The sequence below is a fragment of the Trichechus manatus genome, unplaced genomic scaffold (genome assembly GCF_000243295.1).
Source record: "Trichechus manatus latirostris isolate Lorelei unplaced genomic scaffold, TriManLat1.0 scaffold00069, whole genome shotgun sequence".
Lineage (NCBI taxonomy): Eukaryota > Metazoa > Chordata > Mammalia > Sirenia > Trichechidae > Trichechus > Trichechus manatus.
Window position 1 is genome coordinate 3,415,186 of NW_004444005.1, and position 15,667 is coordinate 3,430,852.

Consider the following 15,667-nt stretch of genomic DNA (forward strand, 5'->3'; position numbering starts at 1 on the left):
TATATATATATGTGTGTGTATATATATATATATATATATATATATATAAATAAAAAAAAAAAAAAACCAGTTATTTCTATTGTGGCTTCCAACAATCCATCTCTGGAAATCAGAGTGCTCAATTCTCTATTAATACCAAATGCAAAAACGAGGATATGCTTCAGGAGCCTGAACAACCACTGAAGAGGAGTCGCCTTATCATTTTCCTATTAATTCAATTACAAAAATAAAGTTAGGCTCAACTTTAAAACCAAACTGCCTAGCTTATAAATACTAAGTGAAGCTTGCTTAGTGTATTCATTCACCTTTTAATTCTTTCATGTGTTAACCAGCGGCAGAATTACATGAACGAATGAAATCATACCCCTAACTTTATTAAGCTTGGTTAGTTTGGTCTCCCTGGACACCAGACAGCCGAAACCTGCAAGGTTCTGATCTAACAAACATACCAAGAATCAGGAGTAGGTGTTTAACATGCACTAGCTATCTCATTTAATCCTCACAACATTCTCAAGCATTGTTACCACCATTTCACAGCTGAGGAAGACTGCTGCAAAGTTCGACCTGAGACCATCTGATTCCAAAACTTTTCATGGAACTCCGTAAAACAGCACGATGAACATCAGTTTGTAAGCTTCAAGTTCTAAGCTCCGCCAAGTACTAGCTTTTAACTTGGGGAGGAGGGAGCGGGAGATCCGGGGTGGTCTCGCCGGGTTCCGGAGCCGAGTTAAGCGGATTAAACCTCACTGTGGAAGTGTTTTGCAAAAGCTTCCCTCCCTACCAAGTGCCAACCAGAACAACCAGGATACACGATTGCCAACTCTCCCTCGATGATTAATTAAAAGTTGAAGACTACCAAGAGTTTACAGGAGCCGCACGTGGTCCTACCAGGGCCTCGCTTCTCAGCCGCCGCCTCGGTCTTGCGCCCCAGGCCCGGGATCCGTGTCACTGCACGTTCCCCTCACCTCCAGACGCTCCTTTACTCCCTAGCACGTGTAACTCGCGGTCGGCACTAGGCGCAACCAAGATCTCCCTCTCTGGAACCCCAGCTATGGGAAGGGGTATCTGACAGAATCCCAGGGCTCCACGCCATCCTTTAGGGATCGCAAAACAAGGAAAAAGGGTGAAAACAGTTTTTTCCGTCAAGCTTTCTACCCTCTCCCACGTTGGGCTGGTCTCTTTCTCCCAGGCCTAGCTATGCCCCCGACTAATGGTTAGGCACTCAAGGATTCCCGAGTTGCAACTCCGGGCCAGGCAGTTGGGACCCCGCGGCTACCTGAACTCTAACCCTGGGCCGGGCGGATGAGATGGCGCACGTTCCAAGCCCGGGCCCGGCTGTTGGGAACCCGCGGCTGCCCGAGCTCCAACCCTGGGCCGGGCGGATGAGGGGGCGCACATTCTAGGCCCCCGACAGGCTAGCGAGTGAACTGAACCTGAGTCTCTCGATTCCCGGCCCAGCGTACATACTCACCATGGCTGCGGTTCCGCGATCTCCTCACTCCTGGAAGAGCGTGGCCAAAGTCTGAGCAGGAGCGCTCGCCTCCGCCGAAAAGTCGCACGGAGGAGCAGAAATGGCCGCGCAAGGCAGGAAGCGGAAGTAACGTCGCAGTGGAGGGGCGAACGTCGCACCTCGTCAGGGGATGTGGGCGCGGAAATGGCCTCAGTACTGGCTCAGGGGCCGCTTTCGGATGTTATCATTCTCTACCGCCTGTCAGTTTGTGGTACTGTAGTGGCTTGCTTGTTGCTAGGATGCTGAAAGCTATGCCACTGCTATTTCAAATACTAGCAGGATCACCCATGGTGTACAGATTTCAGCAGAGCTTCCAGATTAAGACAGACTAGGAAGAAAGGCCTGGTGATCTACTGGTAAAAATTAGCCAATGAAAACCCTATGGCTGCGATAATAGGAATGGCACAGGAGCGGGCAACCTTTCGTTCTGTGTATTTGGGGTCACCATGCGTGGGAGCTGACTCCATGGCAACTAGCATTATCATTCTGCTTAGTGGAAGAAACAGTGAGTTAAACATTAAAAAAATAATGCACGAAAACAAAGCGATTCAATGGTGTCATCACTCCATTGCTGGCTTACTTTTTTTTTTTTTTTTTTTTTTTTTAGCATATTCTTTCTTGTGCTTTCAAAATTATCGTTCATCGTTCTAAATACACCAGTGAGGGAAGTGTATGGACATAATAATAAGTAATCCTAAATGTTTCCCTTCATTTAAAGTTATGTCTTGTGAAAGTTTCTAGTAGGGAGTGGAGTTGGAATCCATTGAGAAGGGAATTCAGGAGGAAGACCAGGTTTGGAGGGTTGAGTTTCTGTCAGGTTGAGTTTGGAGATGTCTTATGACTCCACTTTCTCCTGGCTAGCATCCTGCCCTTTTCTCTTTGCTGCTCCAAATCTCCATTATGTTAGGTTAAACTCATGCCTCACTACATCCAAGAGGTTCGCTCTGATCCTTCTGGCCTTTCTCATATCTCTACCACATGGTTCTGGCCCTTCTCATATCTCTACCATATGGTTCCAGCCAAAACTAGAACATTTTGGGCTAGTTCCAGTTAATGTCTTTGGAAACCGAGAAGTGGACACCTGGCAGGACCCTTGGGAGTCATGCAGTACAAACCCTTCATTTTACAGATGGGGAAACTGAGGCACAAGGTGGAGAAGCTGCTTGTCCATGGCCACAGAGTGAGGTAGTGGTAGATCTGGAACTGGACCTTGGGGTTTTTGGGTTACTTCCACCATATCTGGTTGCTCTGCTTGATACGTATTGGGGCATGGGGCAACAGAAGGGTTTGAGCTGGCTCCATGACCAAACATTTATTCCATTAAAGAGTCCCCCATCAAACTTCACCTCATGTAAATCTGAGATGACCTGTGAAAGAGAAAAACATTGTTTCCAAATTAAGAAATGCCCGCTGATAGCTCCTATTTAAGGGTAGAACTTGTGACTTGGACCCTGCTCCTCACCTCTGTTGGATGCTGTTTCACGGTTCCATGTCAACTGGACCTAGCAGCCACCACTCTTGGGGAATGAAACATTCTAATTTACAGCCATAGATGTATCGTTAACATTTGCTTCTTAGATGTCTTTTTACAAGAACTTCTGATTGTTATTTGACCTACCTGGCTTCTTGGACCATCACATATCCCAGATCTCCTTGGTAACAACTGATATGGACATAATCGTAAATAATGACATAGTACACTTTACCTAAGTACCTAGTTATTTTTGTTTCTGTCAATGATTGAATTGTGTCCCCCCAAAATATATGTCAACTTGGTTAGGCCGTGATTCCCAGTATTGTGTGGTTGTCCTCCATTTTGTGATTGTAATTTTATGTTAAAGAGGATTAGGGTGGGATTGTAACACCCTTGCTAAGGTCACATCCCTGAGCCAATGTAAAGGGAGTTTCCCTGGGGTGTGGCCTGCACCATTTTTTTATCCTATAAGAGATAAAAGGAAAGGGAAGCAAGCAGAGAGGGAGGGACCTCATACTGCTAAGAAAGCAGTACCAGGAGCAGAGCATGTCCTTTGGACCCGGGGTTCCTGTGCAGAGAGCTCCTAGTCCAGGGGAAGATTGATGACAAGGACCTTCCAACAGAGCCCACAGAAAGAAAGCCTTCTCCCGGAGCTGACACCCTGAATTTGGACTTCTAGCCTGCTAGACTGTGAGAAAATAAATTTCTTTTTGTTAAAGCCATTCACTTGTGGTATTTCTGTTACAGCAGCACTAGATGACTAAGACAGTTTCCCAACTCCATAATAATTCAACTTCCATGTTCTCTCAGAACCAGCCCATCATTTTGTTCCTTGGTATTTCCCTTGCCTAGTAAGTTAAATGATGACATATGTTCAGGATCAATTTGTTTTAGAAATTTGTCTATTACCACAGAAAATCAAAACCAAACCAGTTGGCATTGAACTGATTACAACACATGGTGATCCCATGTGTGTCAGAGTAGAACTATGCCTCATAGGGTTTTCAATGGCTGATTTTTGGAAGTAGATTACCATGCCTTTCTTCTGAGATGCTTCTGGGAGCACTCAAACCACTTACCTTTTGGTTAGTATCCACATGCTTAAATGGTTAATGTGCTCAGCTGCTGACCAGAAGGTTGGCAATTCAAGCCCACTCAGAGGCACCTTGAAAGAAAGGCCTAGTGATCTACTTCCAAAAAATCAGCCATTGAAAAACCCATGGAGCATAGTTCTACTCTGACACACGTGAGGCCGCGAAGAGTTGGAACTGACTCTACAGCAACTGGTTTTCTTGTTTTTTGGTGCTTAAAATTCTAAATTGCCATGGTTTACTAGTCCCCTTTCCACCAGTATGCTCCCACCCCTCTTCCATATTACAGCCCCATCCACCTTCTTTTGCTTACCGCGAACCCACCCCATTCTCTCCAACCGGACCCATCACCCTCTGCTGGGTGTGATTAGCTCCACTGTCCTGGCTTAGCTCACTCCTAGTCACTATCCCTCCAGTGGAGCCTCCTGATTACCTAAACCAGGCTAAATGCCCCTGCTGGATGTACCCACAAGGCCCTGTACTTGCCCTTTGTAGCACTCATTGACCTTGTCTTGATTCAGGGCCTGCCTTCCCAAGCACACTGAGAACTCAGTGAAAGCAGGGCCTGCGGCTATCTTGGGCACTTTGGGTACCTCTCTTCTAGCACCATGTCTGGCCCAAAAGAAGAGCTTGTTTCACTTAGGGATCTTTGGGGGCAAGCAACCAAAAAGGAATTTTGATGAAGGCTCTGCGGGGGATCTCAGAGGTTCAAGGGGAACTGGTTTTGAGAGCAGAACCAGTCCTACAGTCTTACTCCATTGTCAGGGTCCTCAAGCCAAAGACCACCAGGAACACACCTGTAGTGTTATTACTCATTGCAGCAAGAGAGAACATACACTGTGGGGAACTGGGACTGCTCAAGAAGAAGGTGTTAGGATTTATTATAGAATTGGTGCTTGTGTTAGGTGATTTGGGGGAGGGTTCAAGGAAGTAGGGCATACTCCGGATTAGTACTGCCAAGAAGCATGGATAATTCTATGACTAGGTGTATTGATAAATCTTATCTACAAGGTGGGAAGAATGAAGTGAGGCTACCTAAAGCTATAATTGGTTAAGAAATAGCAGTCATTCAAATTAGGCAGGATAAGAGGATGTTTGGTCATTTTTGTGGTTTAGACAATGTTTATGTTTTTGTCTGTGTTCAGGCATGATTAAGCAGCAGTCTTGTTTTTGTTTTGATCTATCCCAGTTACAGAGTGACCTTGTCTGATGTTGATGTTCTGTGAAGTTATGTTCAACAAGAGCACACAGCTCCTAGCAACGCCAAGACCTAACTGATAGAGCTGGGCCAGTTCTTAGCTGCCATGGGCTGGTGTTCTCTTTCTTGCCAATTCACACCTTGAGTCTCTGTTCTTGAGATGTGGAGCCCTGGCAGAAAAAGCCCAGTTAACGAAACTTAGGCCACACTTTCAACCTTTGGCTCTGTCTTAGTCTGGGTTCTCTAGAGAAGCAAAACCAGTGAAGCATATATATACATATATATATAGAGAGAGAGCTTTATATCAAGGAAATGGCTCATGTGGTTGCAGAGGCTGGAAAGTTCCAAGTCTGTGGGTCAGGCATCAGGCTGGAGGCTTCTCCTGCCTCATGTAGCTGCAGGGGCTGATGAACCCAGCCTGTAGGTAACGTCAGGCTGCTGGCTCAAGTCCCAAGAACCAGAGGTCAGATGATGATGAGCCAGATGCAGGATCCAGAGCAAGCAAAAGACAGTGAGCTTTGCCAGAAAGTCCATATATATTGGATGCAGGCCACATTCCCAAGGAAACTCTCTTTCAACTGATTGGCTACTCATAGCAGAGCTCATCATGCAGGTGATTACATTACATCAGATCTCATCATGGAGGTAACTATATCATTACATAACTGCCAAACTACATCATAACTGCCAAACCACTGAGAATCGTGGCCCAGCCAAGTTGACCCACAACCTTAACCATCACAGGCTGTCTCGGGTCTATGAGAAAGTATCAGCTGCAAGCTGGAGTGACATTCAGCCAGGATACATTTTGTGGTATGTTGTATTATTAAAACAGAGAAATGCTTCCAATTGCTTGGTAAATTGCTGATGCCCCTCCCCTGGGGCTCCAGGGACAACTTACCATCCAGCCACTGAAGGGTTAAGGCCAGGTTCATTTTCATTGGTTGATGCCTCAGCCTGCTCAGTTCGCCAACATTTTAAATACAGCCTTTCGGTGGAAGACAGTCATCAGGGTAACACCTACTCTCTCACCAACATTTTTCCTGAGATAGGAAAAGTAATTCCTCAACAGGAAATTAGGATACTGTAGGAGGGGATGCTGGGTGGTCAAACAAGAATGTTGTTGTTGTTGGGTGCTGTGGAGCCAATTTTCAACTCATAGTGACTCCACATGACAGAGTAGAACTGCCCCATAGGGTTTTCTTGGCTATAACCTTTATGGAAGTAGATCACCAGGTATTTCTTCCACGGTGCTAACCTCTCAGTTAACGGCCAAGTGCTTAGCCATTGAGCCACCAGGGCTCTCTGTTCAATACAGTGTTGGTTAAATGTTTGATAATGGAGAAGCAGATGCACAAATGGATGAAAAGTACTCATAGGAAGAAAGAAATGAAGCAGACCACAGGGTACGTCAACCCATCATATATGGTGGGAACCTATGGTGGGAACTTAATCTCTTCACTTCAGAGGACAGGGATGTTTAAAACAAGTTCTTCTTCCCCTAAGCCCTTTTAGGCAGTTTCCCAACACTGTTCTCACCTGCACCCAGGCCCAGTGACTGGAGCTGAGGTGGGGGCACCAGGCTCCTTTGTGAGGCGGCCTCAGCGACAAGGGTGCTATGAGGCGGAGGCTACTCCACCCCAAACTGTCTGGGTCAGCCAGACGGTCCTGCCCTTCAACTCCCCAACACCACCCACCTGGCCTACGCTTTGCCATGTTGCTGCCACTGCTGGGAGCCTGTGCCCTGGTGGGACCATTCCAGGGGCCGGAGTGGGAGCCAGTGCGGGGCCTACTGTCCCAATACGGCAGCTGCAGGGACCCTCGGTGCTGCGGCAATCTGCTCGTGCTCTGCCTCTTTCTGATCTGGCAGATTCGGCACTATTGGCACCAGGTCAACAAGACCCGCCCCAGCCCAAGGAAGGTCATCAAGGTGAGGGAGCCCCAACACTCCACTCTCCTTCCCTCAGCACCATGCTTGTCCAGCCACTCATTATCAAGACTCTGTCAAAACCAAACCTGTTGCCATTGAGTTGGTTCTGACTCATAGCAACCCTATAGAACAGAGTAGAACTGCCCTATAGGGTTTCCAAGGCTGTAATCTTTATGGAAGCAGACTGCCATATCTTTCTTCCACAGAGCAGCTGGTTCTGTGCCCTGTGCCTTTCGGTTAGCTGCTGAGCACTTACCCAGTGCACAGCGGGGCTCCTTCAAGACCCTGTAAACGAAAAACCAAACCTGTTGCCATCTAGTTGATTCCGACTCATAGTGAGCCAATAAGACAGAGTAGAACTGCCCCATAGGGTTTCCAAGGAGCAGCTGATAGATTCAAACCGCCAACCTTTTGGTTAGCAGCCAAGATTCTAACCACTGTGCCACCAGGGCTCCAAGACCCTGTACTACCCCTCAAAATGGATAATTTTTTACAACCCGCTTATAATTTGGACATGTTATCAAGAGGGATCAGTCCCTGGAGAAGGATATCATGCTTGGTAAAGAGGAGGGTCATTGAAAAAGAGGAAGACCCTCAATGAAATGGGTTGACTTAGTGGCTGCAACAATGGGCTCAAACATAGCAACAATTGTGAGGATGGTGAAGGACTGGGCAGTGCTTCCTTTTGTTGTACATACGGTCGCTATGAGTGGGAACCAGCTCAATAGCACCTAACAACATAGTCTGCAATGATTACTTTTACCACTAGATGGAACTCTATGTGTAAAGCAATATGCTTAGTGAAAGGGATGGAAACAATCCATAGCTGAAAAAAATCAAGTACAGAAAAATGAAAGTGCCTTTGAGGCATACTGAACACAGGAATCTGCAGAATTCAAGGCTGTGAAAAAAACCTGTATCCTGCAGATGTGTCTTTTGGCTGACTACTACCAAAACTTCATGCCCTGAAAACTGTTTCCTCCCCAGGGAATTGCTTAACTTGATTTGTTCTCCAAGAACTACAACCTTGGTGACATCTATCATAATATGAGCTGTATTTAAGTTGTCTAAGCCTGACTGACCATCCTGAGAGGAGTATGTACTCTCATACTACCTTTAAAAAAATTATTATTGCAGTAAAAAAAGATATATATTTAATATATATAAATAAAAATATAAATATATAAATATACATTAAAAAAAGTTTGTCATTTTGACAATTTTTAGGTGTGCAGTTCGGTGACATTACTTCCACCATGTTGTTCAACCATCACCAGTATTAATTTACAAAAGTTTTCTATCACCCCAAATAGCAACTCAGTTACGCCTTCAATGATAACTCCCATCCCCTCCTCCCCCTAAACCTGTTGCTGTCGAGCCGATTCCATCTCATAGAGACCTTACAGGACAAAGCAGAACTTCCCCATAGGATTTCCAAGGCTGTCATCTTTATGGAGGCAGATTGCCACATCTTTCTCGTGCAGAGCAGCTGTTGGGTTTGAACCGCTAATCTTACAGTTAGCACCCTAGCACTTAACCACTGTGCAACCAGAGCTCCCCTCGTCATCTTAGCCCCGGTAAACACTAATAAACTTTTCTCTATGCAAAACAAACAAACAAACCCTTGTTCAATGCCCTGAGCGAGCACCAGGGATGAATCACATTGGACAAACTCAGACTTGTCAGGGAGAGCATCTCCCAGGCCCGAACCCGGGAGTCACCCTGGACTCCCCCTTTTCCTTTATTCCACACATTCAATCCATCAGCAAGTCCTATCAGCTTGACTTGCAAACCATATCTCAAATCTCATCTCTTCTCACAAAGTCACTATCCCACCTGGGCAGAGCCACCGTCCCATCTCACCTGGAATGTAGCAACAGCCTGGTCCCCGCTGCCTCGCTCGCCAGACATTGCCAGTTCTCCATGCAGCAGCGAGTTACCTTTTTCTTTTAATTGAAGGATAATGTACATACACAAAGCATCAGTGTACAGATCCATGCATTTTCACAAACTGAACACCTGTGTGTGCAGCACCGAGATAAAGAAAGTGAGTATGACCTGCAGCCCAGGGCCCCCGTTGCATGTCTTGCAGCCACACCTATGCTGATTTCTAATAGCAGAGATTCGTTTGGCCTGTATGGAATCCTATGATCTCACTATATATGATGAGGTGATATAACCTGCTTATGGAATCACATGGCTCTTCTGCACCTGCCTTAAGCCCAACATCATGCTTGTGAGGCAGAACGAACTTTTAGAAACAGACCATCCTGAAGCACGTCACAGCATGGCTGAACCTTGAAAACATCGTGCTGAGCCAAACAAGTCAGTTGCAAAAGGACAAATACATGATCCCACTTGTATGAAATAAGCAAATACATAGAAACCAAGGCTTATTATTGGTTACCAAGGGTAGGAGGGAGGGAGAAGGGGCGTTTTTACTTAGGGGGCACTGAGTTTATGTTAATGGTGGTAGAATGATTTGGAAAAGGATGGTGAGAAACGTCGTACAACATGAAGAATGTAATCAATGTCACCAAGTTGTACATGTAGAGATTGTTGAGACAACCTATATTTTGTTATGTATATTTTCACCACAATAAAACAAAAAACAAAACCAGATCAGTGCACTTCCCTGCTCAAAGCCCTTTGGTGGCCACACTTGGAATAAAATCCAAGCTGCCAACCATGACTCTAAGGCCTGGCATGACCTGGTCTTGCGTTTCCTGCTGATCTCATCCCTGGGGCTCTCCTCATTGCTCTCTTCACTCTGGCCACACGGGCCTTCTTGCTGTTTCCGTACATATGACCTGGTTCTGTCCTCAGGGCCTTCATACTGAATGTTTCCTCTGCCTATAACGCTCTTTCTTCAGATGCGACTTCATTTGCCCCTCACTGCATTCAGGTTGAGGGCCCTGGGTGACACAAACAGTTTGCACTCGACCTACTACCCTAAAGGTTGGAGGTTCAAACCCACTCAGTGGTGCCAGAGAAGAAAGGCCTGGCGACCTGCTTCTGTAAAGATTACAGCCAAGAAAACCTTATGGAGCAGTTCTGTTCTGTACCACACGGGGTCGCCATGAATCGGAATTGACTTGACGGGTTTGGTTTGGTTTTGCATTCAGGTCTCTAGTCAAATGTCACCTCCTCCGAGAGGCCTCCGTTGACCTGAGCACTGTGTAAAGGAGCTGGCCCCATCCCCGACTCTGCTTTGCTTTTTATCAGAACACTTTTCAGGACCGAGCACTATGTTACGTATTTGGTTACTATCTGTCTTCCAAGCCTAGAACAGAGCTCTTAGTGGGGATTTTGTCGTGTTGATGTCAGTATCCCCAGCACCTACAACAGAGTCTGACCTGGAGTAAATGCTCAGTAAGTACATCTTGAGTAAATGAATACTGTTTACCCTAAGGGAAGTGACTCCCCCTTGTTGAGTCGCAGCATCCTCATCTGGATAATGGGGGTTGTAACTCTGATCTGTGAGGATTAGATGAGCTAATGTGTGTTCAAGGGCTTTGCTTCTCCATTCTTACCTACAGGTGCCACCGCAGGAGAGGGCAGTGCCCTCCGTGAGATATGCCACTGTTTTGGGGCCAGCCCCTGAATTCTTCATCAGTCCCGGCAAGCTCAGGGGCCTGGATGTTCATGTGCAACCATGGACACGAGAGCAAAGATGGGGATACCGGAGGAGCCTCCAGAAATCATGGGCCCAATGCCTGCTCTCCTGGCAGCGCCGGTGTCAGGGCCCACCATGGGGTGCCCATGCCCCCTTGGAACCCATCTTTTGCACCACTTCTGCTTCAAGCACCTGCCTGCTCCCTCAGGACAGTTCCTGGGAAGTGTGGCAGGTACCCTGGTGTCTCGGTGATGGCCACGCTCATCTGATTTGCAAGCCACTGCCCTTTGCCCTGGAGATGTGTCAAAGGATGGAGCAGTTACTGGTCCACTCCCCGGAAGAGTTCATGCCTCTGGAACCTGTCGTCAGCATGAGGTCCCACCCCACCTCCATGTCTTCAGCCACATCTCTCCCAAACCTCCCTTCAGCTCAGAAGCTGCAGTTCTGGTCCAGAGAGTTCCTGCCTGTTCCTTCCAACCAGCAACTGGGAATGCCCAGATGGCAGTCCCAGGGCTGCCCACAAGAGGCCTGGGCACCAGAGAGGGAAAACCAGATACCAGGTAGAGGAAAGGATAGTGGAGAGCACCAAGCTCCAAGGTGGGGAAACCAGAGAGAGAGCAGAGAAGAGGATGCTGGGGAACCCCAGGCATCTGGAAGGCAACTCCCAATAGACTTTGGAGTGGAGGATGAGGTAGAGGCTGAGATCCTGGGGTGGGGAAACTGGAGATTAGTAATAAGTGAAACTGATGGAGAAATCCCGACATCAGGGAGTGAGAACCAGGACCATATGGGAAGTGAGAATAGAGCCCAAATAGAGGAACTAGGGGAGAGAAATCAGAGGGAGGCTGCAGGTGAGAATCCTCCTGAAACCCAGGCACATAGGGCGGAGAACCAGGAACAGTTAAGATGTAAAATTGATGCTGAGGCTCAAACACCAGAGTGGGGGAACCAGGATGGGAGTAGAGGTGAGGATGCTGTAGAGATCCACGCATTTGAAAGGAAGAACAAGAAAGAGGCAGGGAAGGATGAGGGAGAGACCCAGGCCCAAGGATTGGGGAAGCAGGGCCAGACTGGAGGTGAGAATGGTGAGGAGACCCAAATGCCAGGGTGGGGGAAACAAGACCAGCATGGAGGTGATAATGGTGCAGAAATTCAGGCAGAAGAGAGAAGAAACAAGGACTGGGTTGGAGGTGAGGATGCTATGCATTTCCAGACACTTAGGAGGGAGAATGTGGGAGAGGTCAAAAAGAAAGATGGTGTAAAGACTCAGGCACTAGAGTGGGGAAAACAGGAATGGTCTGGAAGTGAGAATGTTCCAAAGATCCAGACACCAGGGTGGGAGAACAAGGATCAGGATGGAAGTATGAAAGCTAGTGGAGAGAACGAGATAAAATTAAGACTTGAAATTCCACTGGGGAGGGGAAACCAAAATCTGAGAAAAGGCAAGGATGCTGGGGAAACCCAGATGTCTCAGAGGAAAAAACTCAAGGAGATCAGAGAGGAGGACTGGGTGGTGATCCAGGCACCATGGTGGGGAAGCCAGAGAGTGGTAGCAAGTGAAATTGACAGAGGATTTGAGATACTATGTTGGGGGAATCAGGGCCAGATTGGAGGTGAACATAGAGCAGATATTTGGGCACCAGAGAAGAGAAAGCAGAGAGAAGGTGGAGGCAAGGATGATACAGAAATCTGGGCACCTGAGGCAGATAACCAGAGACAATTAAGAGGTGAAGCTGATGTAAAGACCCATCCACCACAGAGGAGGAACCAGGAGCAGTTTGGAGATGAGAATGGTGCAGACATGCAGGCACCAGGGAAAAGACACCTGAGAGGGGTTAAAGGTGAGGATGGCAAAGAGACACAGGGATTTGGTGAAGAAAACCAGGGTCATTTAAGAAATGAAATTAATGGAAAGATTCACCCCGCAAAGTGGAAGAACCAGGAACGTATTAGAAGCAAGGATGGTGCAAATACCCAGGCATTTGAGGCAGAGAACTGGGGAAAATTAAGAACTAAAACTGATGCAGAAGCCCATTCAGCCGGGTGGAAGAAAGAGGAGCAGATTAAAAGTGAGAACAGTGCAGAAATTCAAGCTCTAAAGAAGAGAAACCAGAGAGAAGCTGGAGGTGAGGATGGTACAGAGACCTGGGCACCTGGGGAAGAAAACCAGAGTCAGTTAAGAAGTGATGGTGATAGAAATGCCCATTTATCAGAGTGGAAGAATCAGGAACAGATGATAGGTGAGAATGGAACAGAAATTCAAGCTCCAGAGAAGAGAAATCAAAGAGAAGCTGGAGGCGAGGACGGTGTAGCAATCCAGAGACCTGAGAGAGAGAACCAGGAACAGTTAGATAAAGAAATTGATGGAGAGAGCTCTTCACCAAGGAGGAGGAACTGGGAGCAGCCTGGGGGAGAGAACGGTGCAGAAAATCAGACATCAGAGAAGAGAAACCAGAGAGAGGTTGAAAGTGAGGATGGTACAAAGATCCAGAGACTTGGGGGAGATAACCAGAGACCAACAACAAGTAAAGTTAATGGAAAGACCTACTCATCAGAGTGGAAGAACCAGGAGCAGATTAGAGGTGAGAATGATGCAGAAACTCAAATACAAGAGAAGAGAAACCTGAGAGGGACTGAAGGTGATGATGGTTCAGAGATCCAGTCACCTGGAGGAGATTATCAGGGAGAGTTAAGGGGTGAAATTAATAGAGAGATCCAGACACAAGAGCGGGGGAACCAGAACAAGGCTGGCAATGAAGATGCTGCTGAAATCCGGGATGTAGGGAGCCACAGAATGTGTGGAGCTGAGGATGCTGGAAGGCCTCAAGTAACAAGGGACAGAAAGATGAACAAGGTCAGAGGAAAAGATGCTACTAAGGCAAATCTCCAAGCTGACCGTGCTGGGAGTGAGGGGCCTATGGGCAGGAAGCACAGCCAGGCACGGCCCCCAGCCCTCACTGGCTCTGGATGTGGGGCCATGGAACAGGGACAGGCCATGGCTGTGAACAGTTTAGCCTCTGCTCCTGGTCCTGAGATGAAGCACCTGCCCCACCAGGATGAGGTCCTCCTGCTGGCCAGTGGGCAGGAAGAGCACCTGACCAGCCGGAGCACAGCCCCTGTCCGGGGGGCCCAACCTGAATCCCAGAGAGGCCGACGAAAGGACAAAGACATGGCTTCAGGGACAGCCTCCAGCCTGACTCGTCAGCCCTGGAACCCTCAGTTTATGGCCGCCCTGGGCCTGCCCTCTGCCTGTCCCTCTCTTCAATGTGGCCCAGCCTCCCAAGCTGCCACAGCTTTTGGGGGCACTCCCACTGCCCTCACCATCCTGCCCAAGGGGCTAGTCCTCAAGAAGAGCAAACGACAGCTCCTGGAGTCTCTCATGCGGCGGAAGATCGCACACCTGAAGTGGGGCCTCCCCCAGCGCATCCTGCAGTCCTATTTGCTCCTTAACTTCTTAGGACCTTGTCCATTGCCCGTTGCTGAGGTGATGTCTCCTGGATTATACACAGGTCATGAGTTCCAAGGGCAGCAGAAAAGTCTTTGTGAAGCCCCAGGCTCCAGGCCAGGCCCTAAGCCCCCAGAGAAGCCCCGGAGGGTTCGGCCCCTAGGAAAAAAGAGCCCAGAACTTCCTACACAGGCTAGAACCCTGGAGAACTGTGGACCACTCTGGTCAGAGCCCCAGGGCAGGCCCATCCGCCCTGAAAAGCCCAGAAGAGCCAGGCCACCAGGCAGCGCCAGAGACCCACAGGCTATCCAGGAAGCGGCTCCTTCTAGGGTCCCATCACCTGCTCCCAGGAACCGCAGGCCTGAAGCAGAGTCTGGGAACTGGTGTGGCCAGGGAAGTGCCGGAGAGCCTTCCAGCGAGACCAGTAGGGGCAGGAAAATGGTCAGGCCAGGGGTCTCCCAGATGGCAGAGAGGGCTCCCAGAAGAGGGAGGACCTCATGCTCCAGGGAAGGTCACGACCACTGGGGGCAGGAGCGACCCTTGTGGGAGGTCCCTAAGCCCCCCAGACCCAAACTTCAGCAACCCACATGCTGGAGAAGAGGAAGCCTGGAGGCTGCAAAGGGTGGAGGGGCTGGGCAGCGGCCTTCCTCCTGTTCTGCAGATCCCTCAAGCTTCAAAGGTGGTCCCCAATCTGCTGTAGTGAGGCTGAGCATGACCCTTCTGAACAAGATGTCTTGGTCCTCACAGCCGGCCAAGTCGCAGCATTCTGTCCCCTACCAGAGCCTGCAGGATCCTGATCCTACCCTGCTTCCCAAAGCAGGGTACCCACACACAAAGGAAGGCAGCACTGAAGTCAGCACTTCTTCTTTGGAGAGGGACCTTCAGTCACTAGGTCACTGCAGTGCTGGGGCCCCTCTGCCCAGGACAGAGAGCCCCCAGGGTGAAGGGGCACCTGGGAACCCAAATAGGGCCCCAGAGAGTCCACCAGCCCCCCAAAAGTTTACTTTTATGAAGCATTTGAGGTCTTTTCTGCTCCAGCTCGGCTTTAGAAAGTAGCCTGCAGGCCCAAAATCCTCAGGACATGGCAGAGAAGGCACGAGAGTTGCCAGCTGACCCCCAAAGCCTTTAATAAAATTGGTTATTTGGGCCCTGGGGTTTCTGAGTTCTTTGGCACATGTTCTCTGAGTGCACCCTTTTGCAGTTTGGGATACTGTGTAGGTAAAAGCCAGTTCTACCCCATGGTTCTGAAGGTTTCGGGGATGTGAGTCAGTCCAATGCCATCTCCTAAGCATCTCCTTTCCCCAGCTCCACACAGTACGGCCCACTAGGGTTTCTATCATGGTCCTGTCCTGAGTTCACCCTGATTGTTGCACGACACTCAACCTCAGCTGCTTCAGGGAGGG

The 15,667-nt window shown here is 48.5% G+C and overlaps 2 protein-coding genes across 2 annotated transcripts in view; one reads left to right on the forward strand and one right to left on the reverse strand.

The window, feature by feature from the left end:
* Positions 1 to 1,605, reverse strand: part of SNU13 (small nuclear ribonucleoprotein 13) — a 10,046-nt gene extending 8,441 nt beyond the window's left edge. The window contains exon 1 of the mRNA XM_004379971.2: positions 1,472 to 1,605. Coding sequence (XP_004380028.1) covers positions 1,472 to 1,474 — 3 coding nt within the window. The 5' untranslated portion in view covers positions 1,475 to 1,605. The remainder of the gene's footprint in view (positions 1 to 1,471) is intronic.
* A 5,382-nt stretch (positions 1,606 to 6,987) lies between these two features.
* Positions 6,988 to 14,427, forward strand: LOC101359208 (uncharacterized protein C22orf46). The gene is made up of 3 exons (XM_012556532.1): positions 6,988 to 7,203; positions 10,743 to 11,266; positions 14,394 to 14,427. The coding sequence occupies exons 1-3, from the start codon at positions 6,988 to 6,990 to the stop codon at positions 14,425 to 14,427; spliced, it is 774 nt and encodes a 257-aa protein (XP_012411986.1).
* Positions 14,428 to 15,667: the final 1,240 nt, after the last annotated feature.